Source organism: Myotis lucifugus, unplaced genomic scaffold (assembly GCF_000147115.1).
Source record: "Myotis lucifugus unplaced genomic scaffold, Myoluc2.0 scaffold_79, whole genome shotgun sequence".
Classification (NCBI taxonomy): Eukaryota; Metazoa; Chordata; class Mammalia; order Chiroptera; family Vespertilionidae; genus Myotis; species Myotis lucifugus.
In genome coordinates, this window is record NW_005871127.1 from 278278 (window position 1) to 303016 (window position 24739).

The window sequence follows — 24739 nt, forward strand, 5'->3', positions numbered from 1 at the left end:
CCGTAGTAATCCTTCCACATATATTACAGAGACGAGAAGACGTAGAGGCACCAATACCAAATATCACAACTCCTAGTGGCAGATCATAAACCATTATCAAAGGACCCCTGTGGGTGTCTAACCTCTGTAAGTTTCTGTCTGTAAAATTAGAGCCATCATACCTGAACCACTTACTTCATGGAGCTGATGTTGTATGAAAAACAATATTAGAAACAAAATAATTTTATAAAATAAGTTACAACTTAAACTTGTAAAGTTCTATGTGTGTAAACAATTAGAAGTATGTAATTACCTCATAGCATATGCGTTGTTGCTGACTAATTGTCTTTTAGGACTTCTATGTGTAAAGGGACATGAGAGGCTGTTGTATGAGACTGACTCGTTATTTTCAATCATTTGGATATTGAATATTATTTCCTAGTTGTTGAAGATTGGAAACTGTAATAGTCATTAGGAGTGTCCCCTGCTAAAGCAATACCTTCTATTTTCATATCAAGCCAGACGCTTTCTTTTTACAGGAAGGCTGAAATTACAATGGATATGGGCGAAACTCGTGTTATTTCTAGTGCTGTTCTTTCAGCCACAGATGGAGACACTCCCAGGGAGGAGATTTACTATCTATTTGACAGGCTTCCCCAAAATGGGCAACTTCAGCTTAAGGTTAGTGGCCTTTTTACTTTTATTTTTCAAAGTAACTATAGCTGATATAAACTTTCTCAATTCACAGATTTCTACAACTGAATTTATTCTCTAATAGCCACATTTTCCCCAGAAGTAGAACATTTAATTTTCCTAGTTTGGGGATAACTCACACTATTCTAAATTTTCTTACTGAATTCAGGGTAAATTCAACCAATATTAAGGTTCTTCATTGCTCCCTCTTTATTGAGATTGTACCTAAATTTGGAGGGAGGTGGGGCGAGTTGCTGGGATAAAGCTAGTTGCCTAGTTTCTGCTGAGAATCTTTAAAGTATCTTCATTCCCACCAGATTTTTAAAAATTTTTTAAATAAATTTTATTCTTTAGAGCAATTGTGACTATCAATAAACTGACTTTAAAGTTTATATGGAGCCAAAACCGGTTTGGCTCAGTGGATAGAGCATTGGCCTGCGGACTGAAAGGTCCCAGGTTCGATTCCGGTCAAGGGCATGTACCTTGGTTGCAGGCACATCCCCAGTAGGAGATGTGCAGGAGGCAGCTGATCGATGTTTCTCTCTCATCGATGTTTCTAGCTCTCTATCTCTCTCCCTTCCTCTCTGTAAAAAATCAATAAAATATATATTTTTTTTAAAAAAAATAAAGTTTATATGGAGAGGCAAAATGCACAAGGAAAACAACATTGAAGAAGAACAAAATTGAAGGACTGATACTATCTGACCTTCACACTTGCTATAAAGCTGCAGTAACCCAGACAGTGTGGGATTGGTGAAAGAACAGACAAATAGATCAGTGAAACAGGACAGAGATCCCTCAAATACACACACACACACACACACACACACACACACACACACACACGTAGCCAACAGATCTTTGACAGAGGAGCAGAGTCAATACAATGCAGAAAAGATAGTTTTTAACAAGTGATCCAAACCGTGTGCCTGATGCCCAACACAAATTACAGATCAGACACTTGCAAAGGTCACTTGGGTAATCCATCAGTTGCTTATTTGAATGGTGGATTACGGCGGGCAACAGCCACCAACATCCATCCCCAGTGTGATTATCTGACTGAATGCTTAACTTTTAATGCCATATAGACACTCCTCCATACACAGCAAGGATTCATTCTGTGTGGAACAGCTTGATCGCCTTAGATTGTAGGTACTATAGAGAATCAAAGTGAAGAGCAATCACTGATTTAAATTGAGGTACAGCTGTGTCCTTAATTCGTTTCAGAGAGTAATGAAGCAGAAATGCAGTGAGAGCTCACACATTTGGGTGGCTTGGGAACTGAAGTGTTTTTGGATACGTGGCAATCCAGATGGGTCCGGGTTCCCAGCACGGCGCCACGTAATTCTCTCCCAGCTCTTTAGGGCTTCTCCAAGACTCTCCAGAACCAGGGACCAGGCCTCCAGGCCTCCTGGAATGTCTCCAGGTTTTTGTTTTCTTGTTGACTTCCCTTAGTTTCCCCACCTTGAATCTGACTCTTGTTCCTCTTTGGTGGTTTGCAAATGACTTTGTCAAGTCAAAGCTCTGCATTCGGAGTGCAAGTGGGGAACTAGATGGAGATGAGAGAGCAAAAGATATCATTTTCTGTACTTACTTTCTGAGAAAAGATTACAAAGGAAAAGGTTAAATACAATTGTAGGCTGTCCAGTTTAAACCCTGAAAGAGAATCTGTTTTTAGTAATTAAATTTGCAAATAGATCTTAGGATGGAAACAGTGAGCTTAATTATTACAATGTAATTAATTTTTACCCTGTGAGCACTGGAACATAGCTGTGTACAAATATCAGTTGGCAAAACATATTAAAAGGAGGACACTTTACCAAAAGAATGACAAAAAGAGAAGTGGTAAAACAATGAGAGGAGAGGAGGACAAAGCAGTTTTGCAGGAACTGGGAATCTGAGGAATTAATGTGTCAAGAAAAAAAAAGAATGATTTAAATTTCTGTTTTAGTCTCATAAACCAGAGAGGAAAAGTGCAAGATAATATCATAAAGTAAATTTTTAAGATAGTATTTTTCTTGAATTATGTCAAATGACTTTTATGGCTTATTCTTGGGGAAAGCTATGTGTTTTGAGGGAATAATTAATCACATACAGATTTATTATTAAAATACTTTCTAATACTCTCGGTTGTCAACTCCCCCTAGCATAAGAGCCTCTTTTAATTGAATATACCACAATTTATGAACTGAATTCTGTACAGAATATATGCATAACTAATGTTGACTTGTTTTAAAACCATTCTGATATTTGCAGTTAAATGTTTTTGCTGACTCAGGGTATAAATGCAGATAGTAAGAGAGAGCTTGCTAATTTTCCTTTGGCTTTAGCAAGGCTGTAAAGTGTATAACAAATAAGTACATCCATTCTATTTTTGTTTTAGCTTCTTCACCCATATAACAAACCAGTTTGATCATATAGTTTTTATTAGTTGTACAATGATATGAACTAAAGAAATAGAAAACCCCAGGTGAAACACATTTAATATTTAAAGAATCAATTCCAGTAGCTCAATTACCCACCTGCTCTCATTAATTGGAATATTTAATCAGCTCTGATTGCTTATGATAAATACCTCGCAAGTAGCATTGCTGTTGAATTGCCACAAAAACCCCCACAACTGTGTGAAAACCCTTTGGCTGACATTATTCTCGCCCCCCCCCCCGCCCCCGCCCCAGTCTTAAATTGTTTTAGTATATCTCTATGAAAGGGAAAACTAAGGTAAGTGGTAAAAAATTGAACTGGAGTTTCTCTGAACTATCATTTATACTGGGAATATAGAATATGTTCACTAACACAGCTTGGAGATAGAAAGCATGGGCAGCTGACTAATGCTGGCACCTTTCAGACAGGGAGGGACTGGGTCCCTCTCCACCCTGGCATGAAATGCACCCAGGAGGAAGTGGACCTGAACTTGCTGAGATACACTCACACTGGGGCGATGGATTCCCCAAACCAAGACAGCTTCACCTTCTACCTCTGGGATGGCGACAACAGGTCACCTGCATTTGACTGTCAGATCACCATCAATGATATGGGAAAAGGTAAAAGCATTTCTACCCAGGTTTACTGGGATCAAGTTTTATAACCAGAAGTGAGCTGTTGTAAGCACTCCAAGTTTTCCCTCCCTCCCTCCTTTCCTTCCCTTTTTTCTCTTCTTTTCCTTTCATTCTTTACACCTGAAATTCCATCATTTATTATTCAATCCTTTGGCCCCTCACCTACTTTGCCTGAGATTTCTGAGGTTCCTGACAGTAGCTAATATGTTTGTTATTTTTTAGTATTTACAAAAAGCCTATTGGCTATCCAGACTCATCCACAACGTAGCTGCATACCCTACTTTAATGACCAGGGTGTTTTTCTTTAAGGAAAAAATTGCTAAATCAATCTGTTTTATCATCAGAAAGTGAATTATTACTTGAACATGAATTTCAAAGGAAGGGAGAGAATGAGCAAGGGAGAGTAAGCCCTTGAAACCCAATGTCACTCCCCCATACTTCTGCTTAGAGATTAGTGAGGAGGGTAAGGATCATATTTCATTCATATGTTATAGTCTAGGATCTATATATTGCCAGGACCAAGCATAGTCGTAGAACCTCAATACATGCTTGATTGACTGAGTACTTACTTTTTATTTATTTTTTAACTAGTGGCCCAGGGCACAGATTCTATTGCACATTGAAAGGGAATCTGGTGCAGGTGATCCAGATTCGGGGCTGACAGGGCCCAAGCAACAACCTAACCCCGTGGTCGGCAAACTGCAGCTCGCGAGCCACATGCGGCTCTTTGGCCCCTTGAGTGTGGCTCTTCCTAAGCCTTAGGAGTACCCTAATTAAGTTAATAACAATGTACCTACCTATATAGTTTAAGTTTTAAAAACTTGGCTCTCAAAAGAAATTTCAATTGTTGTACTGTTGATATTTGGCTCTGTTGACTAATGAGTTTGCTGACCACTGATCTAACCTACCAGTTGGAGCATCTTCCCCCTAGTGGTCATTGTGCATCATAGCTATCGTTCATATGGTTGAATGGTCACTTAGGCTTTTATATAGATAGATTTTTTTTTTTTGCCTTGGCTGTCAAGAACCCCAGAGCTAAATCAGATGCTTAAGTGCAGTAAAAATCTTACTTCATGTGCATGATAAAATTACAGTTCTCCTAAATCTTTTAAAACAAAATTTAAGTTAGTTTGATTGATTGTGAGATGTTTATTTTGAGTTGTATAATAATATATTTTATTTATTTGTTTCTCAGTTGTAAAAATGTATATTCCGTCAAGATGTTTCATAAGTGATTCTCAGATAAGCTAGATGTTTCTGCAAAAGTAAGACTTGTTCATCATAAATATATGTAATACAAGTAATATATCAGGGCAGACAACTAATGTGTTAGGACAGACGTCTTCTCCTTGCCTTTGCACCATACATTCCTGGGGAGCAGGGTAGGGGGAGGAGGGCTGTGTTCCACACAGTGATCTGGGGATTCTTTCTAGCTAGGATTCTTCATCTCTGAAGGCCTTGGAGTCACTCCAAAAGTGAGATACAGAGGAAAATGAGAGGATTTCTTGGGTGAGGCTTGGAGACAGGTACCTGTCTTCTTATATCTGAATTGCAATTACTTTCTAGGCTAAGGGGAGGCTGAGCAATAGAAACTAGTTGCCTGCCCCAAAAGAAAAGGAAACCAGTCTGCCTCAGCTGACATGTGGTTATTTCCTAAAGGGACTTGTGAAGACATTAAGCTGTTAACATTGTCAGAGGTTCCGAATTTATTCTCTGTTTCTTTTTAAAAAAATATATTTTTATTGATTTCAGAGAGGACGGGAGAGGGAGATAGAGAGATAGAAACATCAATGATGAGAGAGAATCACTGATTGGTTGCCTCCTGCACGGGCAATGCCCACAACCCAGACATGTGCCCCAACTGGAAATTGAACCCTGACCTCCTGGCTCATAGGTTGATATTCATAGGTTCATCTCTCTTTGAAACTACACTGAATTGTTAGACTAAATCATAACCCTAATATTGAGCACTTGGGTTAATTTCATTTGGGAGCTATTATATAAATAACAGGCCCTCCAGGTGTGCTGTGTCTTCTGATTTGCACAGTGGCCAAAATTATGTCCAAAAATGTCTCCAGATATTGCCAAATGTCCCCTGGGGGACAGAATCACCGCTCATGAGAAGCCCTGGGCAAAAGTTATATCTGCTTGCTGTTTTATTTTTACTTCTTAGTTCCTCATGGGACAGAATATATTTTAAAATTTTTAGTGGCATTTATCTATTTAAAATTAGAATTGGTTTGGCATTTACTTCACTCACATTTCCTTTTGGCTATTCACCCATTTAGTGTTGAAGTATAAGAAATCCCTATATATTGAAGAGAGGAAGCAAAATAATATAGTTTTAGTTTGTGCTCTTGAGTCAGATGGCTTGAGTAGAGACTTTAGCTCTACCTTTTATTAATTGTGTAATAATTAATGAGTTAGCATTTCTATGCCTTAGTATCCTCCTCATTTATAACCTGGGAAATATGGCAGTACCCCACCTTATAGCATTGGTGTGACGATGTCAGAGTCCCAAGTCCTGTGCCTGGCACAGAGTGGAAGCTCTTTATTTTAGGTATGATCATAGTTTTTAATGAATAAAATTGGATTATAATCCTTAATTTGTAGAACTCTGTATCACTGTCCATGTGTGAACCACTCTGCTTCACTCATTCATTCATATATTCTTCTAAATAATATAATAAACACCTACGCAACCGCCATTCAACTCAGTCCTTGAACAGTATGGACAGTAACCACCATCTACCTCTTCCCATCCTCCATCCTGACTTTTGTGCTAATTTTTTTCTCACTATTGTTTATAGTTTTCTGGGACTTGCTCACGAAACTAATAAATGTTAGTAAGCTGCATCTCTGTGTGATTGCAGGGAGCTGTCGTTCATCCATTTTGCTATTGTGTAAGATTCGGTTGTATGAATAGACCACAGTTTGTTTATATGATATTCACTTTTTAAAAAGGCATTTGGGTTGTTGCCAGCGTTTTCAATTAGAAACAGTGCCGCGGTGACCTTTCCGGTACGTGCCTCCTGGGTGCTTCTCTTCAGTGCACAGCTGGAGTGGAATCTCTGGGTCAAGGCGTACGTGATATTCAACTCTTTACAAAATAATGCCCAATTGTGTACCAGTGTGTTCTACCAGAATCACAGGAAAGATGATCTTGATCTACATCCTTTTCAACACTTCACGTCATCAGACTTCCACATTTTTCTACTCAGTCGATTAGGAGATGGCAATTTATTGTGATCTTGATTTGTATTTCGATTATTGAGATTGAGCGTCTATTTGTACTTTTATTGGCCATATGTGTTTCCTCTTCTGTGTAATATCTACTCATAGCTTTTGCCTAATTCTTTCATTAATCATAGTTACAGAAACCTTTCTACCTCATGTTAGTTTTGATTTCTGCACAGTTTGGCCTTTGTTTTTTTGTGGGGTTTTTTTTTGACCTTGGACATTTTTTTTTAAATCGGGTTCTTGACCACAATCTCTTCTGCCCTGTAGGTGATATTGTCATCCTTGCAAAGCCACTTGTGGTGCCGCAAGGTGACAGAGGTTTCCTGACGACCAGCACTCTCCTGGCTGTGGATGGAACAGACAAGCCTGAGGAACTGCTCTATGTCATCACCTCCCCACCGCGATATGGCCGGGTGGAATATGTCCACTACCCTGGGGTCCCCATTATGACTTTCAGCCAAATGGACATAGCAGGACAGGCAGTCTGCTACGTGCATAAGAGGAAGGCACCCGTCCACAGTGACACATTCAGGTGAGCCCCTAACTGTTTCAGAATTCCTTCCCTGGCCCAGCTGGCCTGACTCAGTGGTTGAGCGTTAACATATGAACCAGGAGGTCAGAGTTCAATTCCCGGTCAGGGCACATGCTTGGGTTACAGGTTCGATCCCCAGTGTGGGTTGTGCAGGAGGCAGCTGATCAATGATTCTCTCATCATTGATGTTTCTCTCTCTCCCTCTCCCTTCCTCTCTGAAATCAATAAAAATATATTTTAAAAAAAGAACCCCTTCCCTGAATTAATGCTTAGAAAGACGAAAGGAAGGGAAAATGAATCCTTTTCCAGCTCTGGTATATCTGTGTTCTTCTACTACCTAGTTGTATAAAGGTGAAGGTGCACAATTAAAATGACAGCAGCAAGGCAAGAAATGAAGGCTTGTTTAAAAATAAACATATAAGCAGATTTCAATGCAAGCTGTTCTATGAGGAGGAATGTAGAGACATGAGGATGCCTTCTAAAGGGAGACATAGAAAAGGAACTTACCACTTTTTTGAGGATTTTTTCTATATGAGGGAAAGGTATTTACTAGTAAACATTTGGCATAAGCAGATACTGCCTGTGACACAATGTGTTTGGGTAACTATATCATAAATCATATTGTCATACAGTGGATCATATTTCCCCATAGAAACAATGTTATGATGGGGGCCTGTGCACCTGTTCAAGGATTGTGCATCAAATAAATCATTGGAATGAAAAACAATCTGGTGGAAAGGCAAGGAAACTACGTTAGTGAAAGTCTACCTTCATTTAAAATACTGAAATCGGTTTCCAGTCACTTAAAGCAGGAGAGACTCTAGAGGGCCCATCATCTGGCTGTTCTCAGAGCTGGCAAAGTCAACGTCCTTGAGAGAAATGCAGGTCTTCAGGGCTAGGATAAGAACCAAGAAATCCTGGACTAGCCTTTGGGGAAATCATGGTACATATCCAACCCTGAGTTTTACCAATTAAGAAGGAGGCCCCGAGAGCATTGGTTCATCTGTCATACCTGCAGGGATTCTGAATAACTTTCACCATGTCAGAAAGAATACAACATTCAAAGGAGTGCCATCAAATAACATAAATGCAGCATACTCCTATATTACTCAGTGGTTCCCCATAAATTGTAAAGTGTACCAGTACACCCAGGTTCAAATACCACACTCTGTCATACATTTTTATCCATCTAAATTCAATAGGTTTGCTGTGATAACCACAATTTAAATGTCAGTCAAAATGATTTTTGCTTGCTTTTTTAGAATTAAGAATCAAGGTTTGGGTAGTTTAATAGTTAAACAGAAAAATCCAAGGAAGTTTGAACAAATACCTTTTTTTCCCTCTTGACAAATGTCCTTAACAAGCAGATAATCATTTGATTAATCAATATCTTCATAACCAATTCAGTGCTTGAATGTTGCTGTCATCAACTAAATAAAACATGAGATGTAGGGATTCCTTTTCACACTGGTTCTTTTGCTCAAGTAGTGATGCCGTATAATTGTTGAGGCACAGGCTTAAGGTCAATTGCTGCCTCCATTACTCAGTCCATTTACTTGCACTTACTGCCTCCACTGGCCCTGATCAAGCCACACTTCTCCCTGTGCTCCTGTTTCCTCTTTTGTGAAAAGGAATGATGCTCATAGTATCTGCATCCGGGATGTTAGAAGGTCTAAATGAGCTTATACATATAAAGTACTTAAAGTAGTATTTGTCACTCGGCTTGTGTGTGTCAGTGGTTGAGCATCGACCAGTAAACCAGGAGGTCATGGTTCGATTCCCGGTCAGGGCATATGCCCCGGTTATGGGTTTGATCTCCAGTATGAGGCATGTAGGAGGCAGCCAATCAATGATTTTCTCTCATCATGTATGTTCCTATCTCTCTCTTTCTCTTTCTCCCTCCTCTCTGAAATCAATAAAAATATATATTTAAAAAATCAAAACAGTATGTGGCACCTAAGAAGAACAAAATAAGTATTAGCTGCTATTATTACTACTGTTGTTTTGTTACCATTTTTTATTATATCCTTTCCTGGCACCTTTTCCCTCCTATCCTTACAACACCAAACATAATATTAAGGGAGGAAAGAAGTTACATTGTTCTTTTTCCCCATTAACTACTGGACAGTGGTGCTTCTTGGTTTAATCCATGCATATCAGATTCAGGGCTTTTAATATTTTGCTTGTTTCTAGAACCTTTTGCTCTCCTCTAGTCCCATTCCTCCCAGTCAGTACCCACCAGAGAGTCTACGGAAGACATCACTAACTTTATTGGAGAAGCCAGTGATCCTGCTGAAGAAGCCAATGAATAAATGAACATTAGGTATTAATCAGATGGTGGTGATGAATTAAGAATGGAAAACAAAATCTCCACATTTGGTGATACTTAAAAACTTACCTGATTCACAGCCATAGAAAGCCTTACTAGAGGGCACTTTAGAAATCATTTATCCCAAGAATCTCTAAATTTCTCTCTCTCTCTCTCTCTCTCTCTCTCTCTCTCTCTCTCTCTCTCTCTCTCCCGGGTAATTTCTAAATCTAGAAATTACCCGGGAGATTTATAAAAATACCCATTCTTGGGCCTCCGTGCAGAGGAGGCTTTGGTAAGTCCTGTGTGAGGAACCTGTGTGAGACGGATGCAGTGAGGACAAGCCATCCCTGTCCTGACCCAGTCCCTTGTTCTAAGTGCGTTCTGAAGAGCTTTGGGGATATCCAGAAGACACCTCGGGCTTCCCAGAGACAGAGAATCAAGGGGCTGAATTGGTGGGGCCCTGGGCCCTCACCCCAACTTACTAATAGAGCTTTGTTTTGTTTTGTTAGAGCTTTGGGGGCCACACTGGACTTCTTCTGAGCAAGGTTTTCTTTTAGCAAAAAGACGGTGGCCCTGTGGCCCAAAGTGAGTGATATAAAGATGCAACATGAGTCAGGACGGCCCAGGAGGCAGGGAATCAAGAGTGAGAAGCCACTCCCTTACTGTTCCCTTCAGTGTTCTCCGTGCTTCGGATGGTTGCCAGAAGGACATCTCAGGCCTGTGCTCATATGTCCTGAACAGCTTTTCAATATTGACTGTTTTCCCTTTTTAACAGAGAGTACAAGCCGCAGGCTCCAAGCCATTGGGCAACAATAGCTAGCTAGAATTAAAAACATTATTTTCTCAAAAAAAACCCCCCAAAAAAACAACAAACCATTATTTTCTTATATGTATTTTGTAGTATTTATGGTGGTTTTTAGTAGTTAAAAGGTTTCCTTTTAAGTATATTGATTGAAGTAAAAAATGTGAGTTGAAATGAATGAAGCAAAGTATCCTAAATAATAAAAGGCTAATATGCAAATTGACCAAATAGCGGAACGACCAGTCACTATGACACGCACTGACCACCAGGGGGCAGATGCTAAATGCAGGAGCTTCCCCCTGGTGGTCAGTGTGCTCTCACAGGGGGAGCACTGTTCAGCCAGAAGCCGGGCTCATGGATGGCGAGCACAGCGCACAGGGAGCGTGCCTAAACTGTCAGTCGGACATCCCCCAGGGGCTCCCGGACTGCAAGAGGGTGCAGGCAGGGCTGAGGGACATTCCTCCCCCCCCCCCCCCCCGTGCACGAATTTCATGCACCAGGCCTCTAGTTAAGTAATAAGAGCACAGGTAATACAGGAAAATGGACAAAATTATGAAGGTGATGTTTGAATGAGTCAAGAGTAGGCAACAGGTCTATAGGTAGAAAATAAACAACAAAGGTTGAATGCATTGATTGAGTCCAATCCTTTCATTGGCACATGGGAACGATTGTATCGCTTTACACCCGCATGCATCGGGCAGTGTGCTGGACCCCTTTCCGTATATCATTTCCCTCCACCTCCACCTCGAGAGAGACGGTTTGTACCCATTTTATGCCTGAGAAAACTGAGGGTCCAACAGGCAAAGAAAGCCACCTAAACTGAAATACCAGAATCAGAGCTGCATTCGGGCTGAGGCCTCCTTTTGGAGAGTTCTTCCCATGAGACCTCACTGCACCGATAACTGGTGGAGACTCTTCACTCGTGGGAAGGAACCTCCTCATTGTGTCGTCCTGAGGTTGGGCCAGCACGTTTGCATATTTATAACGGAAGAGCCTAGCATCTGCCCCAGACCCTCGTTTTAATCTTGTCATTCCCTAACCCAATCAGGGGCGGCTGTGCTGTTTGTCAAGTGGCGCTGAACCAAAGCCGAAAGCCTGTTTTAATGAAAGTGTGATCGTGGTGCTTTTTAAAAATTAAATATATGCAACCAATCTAATCACCTAAATTTATGTTGCTTGCTGTTAAATCTGGCAAGAAGTTTGGCTTGGGTCGGAGAGATAAATTCTGTGGTAGAGGATCCCCCGCCCCCTTCTCTTTTTAATGTAAGGTATGGCAGCATTAATTAAACGGGGAAAGGGGGCGTTTAATGATCAGATTTTACCTTCTGCAGAAATATTTTGTGAATCATAAATTTCCCCCGCATTGTTTGGCGCCGCTGGCCTGGAAGAAAGATTTGGCAGCACATTCTAGGACAGATGACACCAAGTGATTAGCAAGCTGACTTCAGCTGCTGGCAGCCGAGCACGAAAAGAACATGCTAATGTCCTCCATTTTGACATGCCGGCTGGACTCCCCCCTCCCCCCCCCCCCAAGGAACTGGCTCTATTTATGATTCCATTTTTATCCTTTAAATGCCATGACAGATGGCAGATTCTTCAGCCAACTCTATTGCCAGGAAATGCAGAAAGCCTGAAAGCACCATGGTGATGGTGAAATCAGACCAGGCAGGCACCAGGACAAATCGGAGAGTCATCCCCCAGATTTCAGGAGAACAATGGTCATCTTGGCTGCGCCTCTTCTCGGGGAAGTGTGACCAAGGAAACGAAACAAAATAGACCCACGGAAGGAGCTGCTCCCTGCTACCTCCAGCTTCCGAGTCTGGGAATGGGTGCCATCACAGCCATGGCATCACTGTTTGGCAGCTTGAGGCTGTATTTGGAGGGTTTCTTTGCGGGGGCAGGAGGGGGACATTGGGAAGGTCATCTGGTTAACCTTTGCAGACGTGAACAGCGCTGCCCTCTGTGCACTCGAAGGTCCTGCTAGGCTTACTTTGACGGCTCCCCCTGCCTCTGCCCCCGGCAGTGTTTCCCTGCCTGTGCATGGTCTGCATTGTCACTTGTGAAAGTGAATGATGGGTTTGAGCCAGTCATGTTTAGAAACTGCATCCTTTTCACCACTGGCTGATTAGCTTTAGGTCAGTGCAGACAGCTGCCTGGCTGTCCCCGCTGGGAGCACTGGCCTCGGTAAACATATTTCTTTCTCTTCTGTGGTCCCTGCTCTGCTTGCCCTCACTCCCATCTGTCTGATGTCAGGCAGCCGAGTTCCAAGGCGGGCAGACCTCTGTGATCAGGCAGGGAGGCGTTTGAGACGGACAGCTGGGATCCTAAGACAGCAGCAGCATCCTCAGACAGGTCGCAGGCTCATAGGTAAACGCAGCCGCCCTGAGACTGAGCTCTGTGGACCCGGTTGGTCAGGCATTGTCGGGGTGAGTTCAGTCTCCAGAGAGAAAAAACAGAGTCAGAAACTCACATTGGCGGCCTCTGATCGAGCCCCTGGCAGTGCCCGGAGCTCCCACCCAACCTCCTGGCTCCTGAACCCGCCTCCCACCTGCCTTCCCCTCCCTTCTCCTGGGAGAGTTGACGTGCTTTAATGGGGCACCAAGTCTTTAATTCCACAATTAATACTAATACCAAAAATATGTGCCCCTGGGCTGAAATTTGTGCTAAACCACAAATGGCTGGTTGAAAATTCTCCACAAGAGCACATTTTGTTAGAGGGATCTGGTAGGGAAGAGAGGGCCACTTTATTTGTGGAAGAGGGACGGGGGGGGGGGGGCATGAAACGAGTTTCTGGGAGGGGTAAGTGGGAAAGGGGGAAATTGGAAGTGTTGAGGGAACGCCTAGCTGCCTCCTCATTTTGCCTCTGGTCTGATGACAGGCTCCAGGGAGGACATGAGAAAAAGTAACAGGAAAACAACAGAGTAAAGGCATCACCCCACGGAAAGCTGTCTCTGAGAAGTAGACCATGATTTTTATACCTAAAAATGCACATCACTTGACCTTTGACACTGTCAAGGTGACTAATAAGTAAAAAGTTGGACACATATTTTTATGGGTGCGCTTCGATTTTCTTTTTTAAAAAAACCCTAATTTTGTTAACATTTCACAATTCAGCAGTGAAATTACCCTCTTTGCTTAGAATATATTGATTAAAAGTTCAGTTTTAGGAAAGGAAAGCCGATGGTTTTGTTTTAAGGCAGCAAGGTGAATTTTGTTCAATCTATAATTCTAAAGTTAATGTAATACTCTTATTCAAACTGTAAAATAATGCTGTGGAGGAAGAAAACACACAGCAGGTTATATTCTTGACAAGTCCAGGTATGTGAAATGTTGAGATTTGCTGTATTTGTTATATTTCTCTTAGCATTTTAAACTTTTTGGACATAGATTCCGTTTTCTACCATTATATTTTCCTTGTAGGCAGACTTATCAACTAGATAATTAAAAAGCTCAAAAATTTTAGCTCAGCCTTCAAAGCAAAATCTGGGTCAGCCAAACTCATCTTCTTTATTTTGTGTCCAGCTGCTCTTCTCCCTCAGTCCTTTGCCTCGGGCCAGCTGGTCCACTCCTTGTGCTCACACAACCTGGTTCCAGGTTCCTTCATGTTCAAAAGCAAGGCAACAACCCTCAAACCTTGAAGGACAAGACACATTTTTGCAAAGACTAAAGAACTTGTTAGTCAAATTTGTCAGATTAGTAAAATAAATATAAGCCCCATTTCTTCTCTGGTTAAAAAAAGAATCTCCAACATGGGGGGAAGTAGAAGAGAATAAAGGGTGATAAATAACAATGGAAGGAAACTTGACTTTGGGTGGTGAACCCACAGTACAATATACAGATGATGAACTATAGAATTGTACACTTGAAATATATATAATTTTATTAGCCACTGTCACCCCAATAAATCCAATAAAAAGAAATAAAATAAATAAACTTGACCAAAATAAATAAGTAAATATGAACCTCCATAAAGTTCTTCTATAATTTAAACTAATCTTGCTATATTCAGATGAAATTATTTTTAGAGATTTTTACATTCATGTAAAAATGTAAGAGTGTGTCCACCATGAATATTTCTAGCAACTATAGTACCTGGAGAAAAACCAATAGACACAACTCCATGATCATTTGAAGTACATTTTTGAGGTCTATGGTGAATTTGTCAATTTCATTTGAGAGTAGTGCTTTCCTAACTTTGGAGTTTTAATAGTGCATTTTGTTTGTTAATTGAATTATATTCTAAATTTTCCTTAAAATAAAAATCACATGTTGAAATTCTCTAAAGATCATTTAAATGATTTATTTTAAAATGAGTTTTATTTTGAGATTGGCAGTGGTGGGTATAATAATAATCAGAAGCACATTTGTGGTATCACAAACTCAAGATTGAGAGAGAGATTTTGCTTACCTTTAATTTACATCATTTCAGCTTTCTCTTTATAATTCTGCAGTGGTGCTCAGATGCACCACTCTTTCTCAGTGGATTGCTAAACTAGTATTTATTAATAACTCTGTAAGAGCAGAAGGTATGGGGTCCAGAGACCTGGGTTCTAGTCCCAGCTCTGTCTCCTCCCTGCCTTATCATCTTTCTGCTATAATTTTCTTTTCTTTAAAGCAGGAAAATCCTTTTCTACCATAACTCCCACATACTTTGTAAGGGGCAAATGCAGAAGCACAAGAAAAAGTAAGGGATTAGAGCATCACACGATATTTTAGAGTTGGATGGTACTTAGCTATCATTTGGTCAATCTTTCACTTTGCAGAAGAGAGGGAATGAGGCCCAGAAAGATAAGTTGGACATGATTACATGGCTCATTTATGTGACCCGTCCTTAAGAAATATACAATACAGTGAATTAGCCAAATTCAGCCTACTCAGCACTTGATTGGCCTCCAATTGTTAGTCTTAAAAGTTTAGCTTATTAAATTCCCACAAAAAATACAATAATACAATTGAAAAAGTATAAATATATAAAATGAGTTCTCTGCGAGCTCATGCAATGGGTCTAATTGGATGTGACATTCCTATTTGGGGCAAAGAACCATATTTAGCCGGAGAAATATCACTGGCAGCATTTGCCTGCTCCACCACAAGAGTCTACCATTGATGTGAGTGAGGAAATACTTTTGGATGTGGAAGGGGCAATTTGTGTGTTACCTGGTGACTTACTTAATAGAATGGTGTCCTCTGAAAGACCTGCCCTTGATTTTTCATTTGAGTCCCAACACGACATATCCTTTAGTAAAGGTGTGTGTTGTTATCATTTCATTCCAGTAGATGGTGACACAAGAATCCATGCTGAAGGCTGCCTTGCCTCTCTTTGCCAGATTCATTGTCAGCAATGGACTGCAGACCAAGCATGGGGTGTTTGAGGTCATACTGGAAGCCGTGGACAGAGCCTTACCCGTGGTGACCAAGAACAAGGGGCTGAGACTGGCCGAAGGGGCCACAGGCCTGCTTTCCGCTGACCTCCTTCAGCTGACCGACCCTGACACTCCAGCGGAGAACCTTACCTTCCTCTTGGCCCGGCTCCCACAACATGGCCAGCTCTACCTGCAGGGCACAGTGCTGCTTCAACACAATTTCACTCAGCAGGACGTAGACAGCAGGAAGGTGGCCTACAGGCACTCGCGAGGGGGCTCCTGGACTGACTGCTTTACTTTTGTGGCCACAGATGGGACCAACCAAGGCTTTGTTGTGGACGGAAGAGTGTGGCAAGAACCTGTTTCATTCATCATCAAGGCAAGTATGAAAAACGCACATTTCCTTGTCAGAGAGGTATAGAAAACAACATCAAGGAAAACTATTTCCTTTTTCCTTCCTTCACTCATTCAAATAAAATTCATGTGTGCCTACAGATGCCTGGCACCAAGCAAGGCACCAGGCTTATTAATATGAACAAAACAGATGTGGTTCCTGTGTACGGGTAATGATTGACCTCGAGTCAGTGGTAGGTAATACAGAAAGGAAAAAAAAAATACAGGCTTTGAAGTCAGACACACCTGGGTTGAAATTTCTGCTTTGCCATTTATTAGCTGTGTGACCTTAAGAGCGTTCTTGAACTCTTCCGATTCTACTTTTCCTTCTTTGAAAAAATATGCCTTACAGGATTATGGTGAGAATTAAATAAGATTAGGTATTCAAAGCACTAGCATGCTGCCTGAGACATATTTGTTTCTCAGTATCTTGTAACTACTGTTACAATATTTAACGGCACTATTATGATCATGCTTACTGATCCATGTCACCTACTGTCACTTTAATGGTTTTTAGCTGAACATATGAAAACTTACAAGGCCACATCATAATTACACATGTAATAATGGTGAGGATAATATTTGCAGCAGCTGCAATTTTTGAACATTAACTGTGTCAGACCCACTTTACATATCTGAGATATGTTTTGTTCTCTCTATTGTACACATGTTAAGTTTAGGAGTTAAATAATTTGCTGAAACACATAAAAAGCTCAATTCTTCCTGATCCAACGTCGGTACCCTTTCTGGGCCCTGTCCTGCCACATTTATGTTGACTGTGATGATGATTCTGGAGGGCATAATGTGTTTTTCTTTTTTTAGCCAAAACACATCAAGTATGTCTGGCTCTCAAAGTCTTGAATCTGCTCTTCTTAGATGTAGTTCACCCTGTTCCACACACTTCCAGCCACTGCAAAAAAGATATATCTGTCTCTTACTTCAGGGTACCTTCTGATTATGCAGAATAATCATAATTTCCCCTTGCTCTTTAGTCTCTGTACTAATTAGGATTCTCCAAAGAAACAGAACCAATAGGATATATCTATATCTATATATCTGTATATCTATATCTATATCTATATCTATATCTATATCTATATCTAGATAGATAGATAGATAGATAGATAGATAGATAGATAGATAGATAGATAGAAATTTATTTTCAGGAATTGGCTCCACAATTGCAGGGTCTGACATGTCCAAAATCTGCAGGGCAGGCCAGCAGGATGGATATCCCAGCAGGAGCTGATGATTCCTTGAGTGCAAAGGCAGTCTTGGGGGCAGACTTTCTTCCGCTTCAAGGGACTTCAGTCTTTTCTCTTAAGGCCTTCAACTGATTGGATGAGGCCCATCCACTTTCTAGAGGGTAATTTGCCTTATTCAAAGTCTACTGATATGAATGTAATCACATCTAAACAATATCTCCACAGCAACATCTTGACAGCTGTTTGAACAAACAACTGGGCATCATTGCTCATCCCTGTTGACACATAAAATTAACTCACTGTCTCTGTCTAAGAGGGGATCTGAATAAAAAGGTGACATACAGTGGGTGCTCTTCTCCTCCTTCCCCTCCTCCTCCTCCACCTCTTCTTTTTACTCCTCTAAAATGGGTCATTGTGGTATTAAGTCATTATGTTTTGGAGTCATTTCTTACACAGCCATAAATAACTGTACATCTCTGCCCCATGAAAGTCCTACCTTTCCTTTATCCTTCCTAAGTCCCAGCGACTTTCAGGGATTATTATTTTCTTCACAAAACCTCCTCTGAATATTCCAGGTCAAGCACTTTCACCTATTTTTGTGTAGAACCTTTCAATACATGACTTCTTAAAACATTAATTATGTGACTTGTTTTATATTTTTAATTTCTTTATATGAACTAACCATATCTTGTTATGTAACCTTTTATGAAGATAGCCTTCTCTTTAAAAGCATCAACAATAATGTCCTATACTCCAATATTTTAAAATGCTTCAATTTATTCGGAGGCAGACTTGCTTTTGAAGAATCTAGAATTTTAATAAGACTAAAATACCTTTTAGCACACGTATGACCAAAGACACAACAGGCGACCATATGACCAGAGTTCAGATACTAACATTTTTAAGAAACAAATGATCCCAATAGATATCCATTCCTCTTGTAACACTTTTGTTTTCAAGGAAAATATAACATTTTATAAAACCCACCTGCACTCAGATATTTATCAACTTTAAGAAATTCTCACTTGGCAAGAAGCATTTTGATTTTCTCTCTCCTGATATTGACCACCCAACCTAACGGCCACCAGAGCTGTAATACCTTCTCCATTCCAAAGGCCCTGAAAATTAAGGTTCCCCACCTTCCACCCAACTGCACAGCAGAGTTCGCCATCCATACTTTTCAGAAGAGGAGAATGACTGTAACTTTTAAAAATGTGTGTTGCTTTTCAATTTACAAAATAATTGTTTATTGTAAAGAATTCATAAACTACCCAGCCGGCGTGACTCAGTGGTTGAGCGTTGTGCTATGAACCAGGAGGTCACAGTTCAATTCTGGGTCAGGGCACATGCTCAGGTTGCGGGCTCCATCCCCAGTGGGGGGTGGTGGTGGTGCAGGAGGCAGCCAATCAATGATTTTCTCTCATCATTGATGTTTCTATCTCTCTCTCAGTCTCCCTTCCTCTCTGAAATCAATAAAAATATATTTCAAAAAAAGAATTCATAAACTATAGAAAAGGACAAGAAAAGAATATCCTTCACAATCATACCATTCAAAGATAACTATTGTTGGTGACTTCCATTCTTCTGTGCAATAAAAATGGCATGATATTCTATGTATTATTATGTATATTGTCTGTTTCCACTCTTCATTATATTATGAAAAAATTTTCATGTCATTAAATCTCCCTTGAAAATGTGATTTTTAAAGGCTGCATAGCATTCAGTCTCAGGTAGAGATGGTTTATAAATCCCATGTTGGACTTCTATCTTTTCTGGAATGTTAGTAAACATCCATATATATGCATTTTGTGTACATGTCTATTTCTGCAGGATATACTTAAAAAAGTGAAATTTTTAGATCAAAGTATGTGCACATTTCAGTGTACATACATGCCAAATTTCTATTCAGAAAATTTTCACTAATTTGCACTCTTATCAGCAAAATATAGAATGCCTGTTCTTACAAACATTAGTCAACATGATTTATTTCCAAAAATTTTAAAAGTATACTTGACATACAATATTTAATTAGTTTTATGTTTACAACATAGCGATTTGACATTTATATATTTTACTAAGTGATCACCATGAAATGTCTAGTAACTATTTGTCACTGTACCAACATATTATAATATTGGCTATATTCCCTTTGCATGCATTTCATTCCTATGAATTATTTAGTTCATAACTAGAGGTTTATACCTCTCTATTCCCTTCACCTTTTTTGCCCATCCTCCACTGCCCTCCCCTCTGGCAACCATAAGTTTGTTCTCTGCATCTATGAGTTTATTTCTCTTTTGTTTTGTTTATTCATTTATCTTATTTTTTAGGTTCCACATATGAGTGAAGTCTTTTTGTCTTTTTTTCATCTATATTATTTTACTTATCATAATACCTTCTGGATTCATCTGTGTTGTCACAAATGGCAAAATTTTATTTTAATATGTTTTTATTGATTTCAGAGAGAGGAAGGGAGAAGGAGAGAGGGACAGAAACATCAATGATGAGAGAGAATGATTGATTAGCTGCCTCCTGCTTGCCCCCTACTGGGATGGTGTCCACAACCCAGGCATGTGTCCTGACCGGGAATCCAGCCGTGACCTCCTGGTTCATACGTTGATGCTCAACTACCGAGCCACACTGGCCTGACAAGATTTTTTTTTTTTTAGTAACTGAGTTATGTTTGATATATACCAATCTTATTTATTTATTGATCTATCAATGGACAACTAGGTTGCTTCCATATCTTGATTATTGTAAATAGTGCTGTATTGAACATGAGGGTGTATATATCTTTTCAAATTAGTGTTTCTGTTTTCTTCTGCTAAATATTCAGAAGTGAAATTGCTGCGTCATATGGTATTTCTATTTTCAGTTTTTTTGAGGAATCTCTGTACTGTTTTCCATAGTGGCTGTGTCAGTTTACAATCACACACCAGTGCAGTTGGGTTCTCTTTTCTCAACATTCTCCCCAACACTTTTTGTTTGCTGTCTTTTTCATAATAGCTATTATGACAGGTGTGAGGTGATCCATAGCTCATTGTGGTTTTGATTTGCATTTCCCTGATGCTTGCTGATGTTGAGCATCTTTTCATGAGTCTGTTGGCCATCTGTATGTCTTTTTTGGACAAATATCTATCTAGATCCTCTGCCCATTTTTTAATCTGCTTGGTTTGTGTGTGTTTTTTTATGTTGTGCTGTATAAGAATTTTATATATTTTAGACACTGACCCCTTATTAGATATATCATTTGTGAATATCTTCCCCCATTCAGTGGATTGTCTTTTGTTTTGTTGATGGTTTCTTTTGCTGTGAAAAAAAATTTTAGTTTGATGTAGTCCCATTTGTTTATTTTTACTTTTGTTGCACTTGCCTGAGGAGACATATCTAAAAGAAATTTGCCAAGAGTGATGTTAAAGGTTTTGTTGCCTATGTTTTCTTCCAGTTTGATGGTTTGAAGTCTTACATTTAAGTTTTTAATCCTTTTTGAGTCTATTTTTATATGGTGAAAGAAAGTGATCTAGTTTCTTTTTTTTCTGCATATAGTTGTCCAGTTTTCCCAAAAGCATTTATTAAAGAGACTGTGTATTCCCCAGTGTATATTCTTGCCTCCTTGGTTGTAAATTATTTGACTATATCAACATGGGTTTATTTCTGGGCTCTCTCAATTCTGTTCCACTGACCTGTGTGTCTGTTTCTGTGCCAGTACCTTACTGTTTTGATAACTATAGCATTGTAGTATAGTTTGAAATTAGGGAGCATAAAACCTCCAACTTTGTTCTTTCTTTAATGATTTTATATAAAGTTTAGGATGGTTTGTTCTAGTTCTATGAAAAAAAATGGCATTTTTGATAGGAATTGTATTGAATCTGTATATTGCTTTGTGTAGTATGAATAGTATGGATTTTTAAGATATTAATTCTTCCAATTCATGAGCACAGTATATCCTTCCATTTATTTGTGTTATATTCAGCTTCTCATGATTATTTTTGTTAATCAACAAGGACCTTGTCAACCTGAGAGGAAAAAGTATTTGGTTGTTACAAAATTCCATATAGAAATACACAAAGGAGGAGTGGTGCGTTTTCGCCACCCCAAGACAAATGTACACATTTGTGCAAATGCTCCCACAGTTTTGCCTATGTCTGTATGAACATATATATGTGTTTGATTTGAACAAAAATGGTGTTATAGTTGTCTTCTATTATGCAAAAAAAAATAGCTGGGTTTTTAAATCAGTTAACACTAAGTTGTAGAAATTATTATCAGTTCTTCCTACCTCTTTTTCTTTTCAATATCATATATATATGTATGTATATATACATATACATATATATATACACACACACACATATGTGTGTATATATACATCCATAATAATGAAAGCATAATATGCTAATTAGACCAGACATCCTTCTGGACGACTTCCGGATGAAGCTGGGGCTGCCAGGGAAGCCCGGGTCCCAGGTCCCAGCAGCCGGAGGGAAGGAAGGCCTACTCTCACACGAATTTTGTGCATCAGGCCTCTAGTATATATATATATATGCTTATCATTGACACTTATTCTCACTTTGCTATGATGAACTAAGATTTGTAGTGGTATTATTTTGGGGTAAGTGAAGTTAAGAACTGAGTGATTAGGTGTAAAGGGAATGAAGGTAGTGTTCTTGTACTTGTTTTCTGATATCGGTGGTGAATTGTGCTAATCCATCTAAACCTGCTCCATCCCTAACATACAACTGTTATTTGCAAGATGGACCAAGCTCCCTGCCACACCTGAATGAGGCCCTTTGTAGTGTTTGAACCTCTACACCTCTTTGCCCAGGCACCGTCTTCACAAATTGAGTTCACCTGTTCTCATCATCCATGAAACAGATATACAGATGCCTATGCATAATTACCTCTCATCATTTTCTTGGTGAGGGATTTCTCTTTTTATTGTACATTTTTACCCTTTGAACAAAGGCATGACAAAAATATTCAATGCATTTGTAAACCCTTATAACTTTGTTTCTGTAAATAACCAAACACTGGGAAAATGGGGGAATGTTTCTGTGGAGCTAACATTAAGTTTACGGTACAATTCAGTCTTAATATATCCATTGAACAAATATTCCCTGAGCTCCTGTTATGGTCAGGCACTGTGCAGGTGTAAGGAATAGATGGGGGAGCTTACATCCTAATGGGGGAGTGAGACAGGTAAATAAAGCTGGTCAAGGTTAACAGTGGAAAGTCCACCTCTGTCCCAGGCTCTATGAGATTTGCTGAGGGTATTATGAACAAGACAGTCTTTAGCAGAAATTAACAAAAGAAGAGGGAAAGGGATCCGAATGAGGTTCAGGAACGTTTGTCATCGTTAACCATTAAGACCCCGTGGGGAGGAGAAGCCTTTGTATAAACTTGTAATGATTGACAATTTAGGTGGACCAGTTGGACAAAACAGCCCCCCACATCACACACTTGCATTCCGCCTCTCAAGTGGGACTCCTGAAAAGTGGCTGTTACGGGATTTACATCACTTCCCGTGTGTTGAAGGCGTCGGACCCCGACACTGAGGACGATCAGATTATCTTTAAGATTTTACGAGGCCCCCAACATGGACATCTGGAGAACACAACAACAGGTACTGTCTCCCTTCATCTTGTTCTTGCTCATTGTAAAATACCCAGTGCCTGGCAATGCTAGGAAGTAATTTAATTAAGCGCAGGCCCATTTGGTAAACACTCCCCAGGCCTTACTGATAGATGCAGTTTATACATCAATATTGGTGCAAAAGAGAGTTTGAAGATGAGCCTTTCCAAGTTCATCTTGAGTGGGAGAACCAAATACTGACATGTTGTTTCCTTATATACTGTTGTTGTTTACTTTACAAAAAAACAGCTAGATTGTAATATAGTCAGAGGAACACTCAGTGTCAGAGCCAAATTCATATTTGTGAGTTTTTTCTAAAATAAATTCTAAATGATATCAGTTTACTTTTTTTAATTCTAGGTTTTTTGGTATGGTGGTTTATCTGGATTGCATATTACTTCTGCTTTATGAAGACAGTGATCAAAATAAATCACTCAAGAAGATGGCAAGAATTACATATTTTATTACTGTCTCTTCCTAGTCTTCCTCTATTTTTATATTTTCTTTAAGGCACAATATTTCTGAGACAGAGTAAACTTTAGAGACCCATTTAAGTTCATTGCATATGAGTTTTAAGATAGTCACGACAATGTCAATACAGTGGGGCCTTGACTTACGAGTGTCCCGACTAACGAGTTTTTCAAGATACAAGCCGTCTCTCAGCCGATTTTTTGCTTTGAGTTGTGAGCTAAAATTCGGGTTACGAGCCAGCTTCAGATACCCCACCGCTAGTTGGCGCAGCGAACGTCACAGTGAACGCCACAGTGAACGCCACAACATCAGCCCAGCATCACGTGTCTCACTCGTTCACTTTAATGATTTGACATACGAGTAATTTGAGTTAGGAGCTCCGTCACGGAACGAATTAAACTCGTAAGTCAAGGCCCCACTGTATCTTTAAAGAAAATACTTCAGAGATTTTGAAAGCCAGAATTTAAAATAAAATAGCCATTCAATTTTATCAGCTCTTATTTGCTATTTTGTTTGCTCACCCATTAAAGTCATTTATCTCTCTTTTTTTTTGTAGGTGAATTTATCCGTGAGAAATTTAGCCAAAAGGACTTAAACAGTAAGACCATTCTTTACGTCATAAACCCGTCTTTGGAATTTAATTCAGATACCATGGAATTTCAAATCATGGACCCCACAGGGAACTCTGCCGCTCCGCACATGTAAATTCTTTTGCTTATTCAGTAGTCCTGCATATAGTATCCAGCACGTATCTGATTAGGAAAGTGAAATGTTGTTTTGAAGCAGAATCTAAGGGAATAAATTCATAGACCATTTCACAAGCTCATGGAGTGTATTTTGGAGGGAGATTATTCTTTCTATTACTGCGCAATAATGGGAAAACCAGTAGTTTACAGAGTATTGAAACGTTAGAAAGTTAAGGTGGATAGCGCTGGGTCATTCCAGTTATTCAGGTAAATGCATTCACTTTCACATGCAGACAGGTTTCTGTCTTGACAATTCACGGGCATCCGGGACCGAGCTTGCAGGCTCATGTACACATCGTGCAGCAAGAGGTCAC

At 39.7% G+C, this 24739-nt stretch overlaps 1 protein-coding gene across 1 annotated transcript in view; it reads left to right on the top strand.

Annotated features, from left to right (window-relative positions):
* Positions 1–24739, top strand: part of FREM1 (FRAS1 related extracellular matrix 1) — a 118346-nt gene that overhangs the window by 58264 nt on the left and 35343 nt on the right. Inside the window, 6 exon segments of the mRNA XM_023755557.1 lie at positions 519–660; positions 3521–3716; positions 7239–7503; positions 15944–16358; positions 22999–23200; positions 24236–24380. Of these exon segments, the coding sequence (XP_023611325.1) occupies positions 519–660; positions 3521–3716; positions 7239–7503; positions 15944–16358; positions 22999–23200; positions 24236–24380 (1365 nt within the window).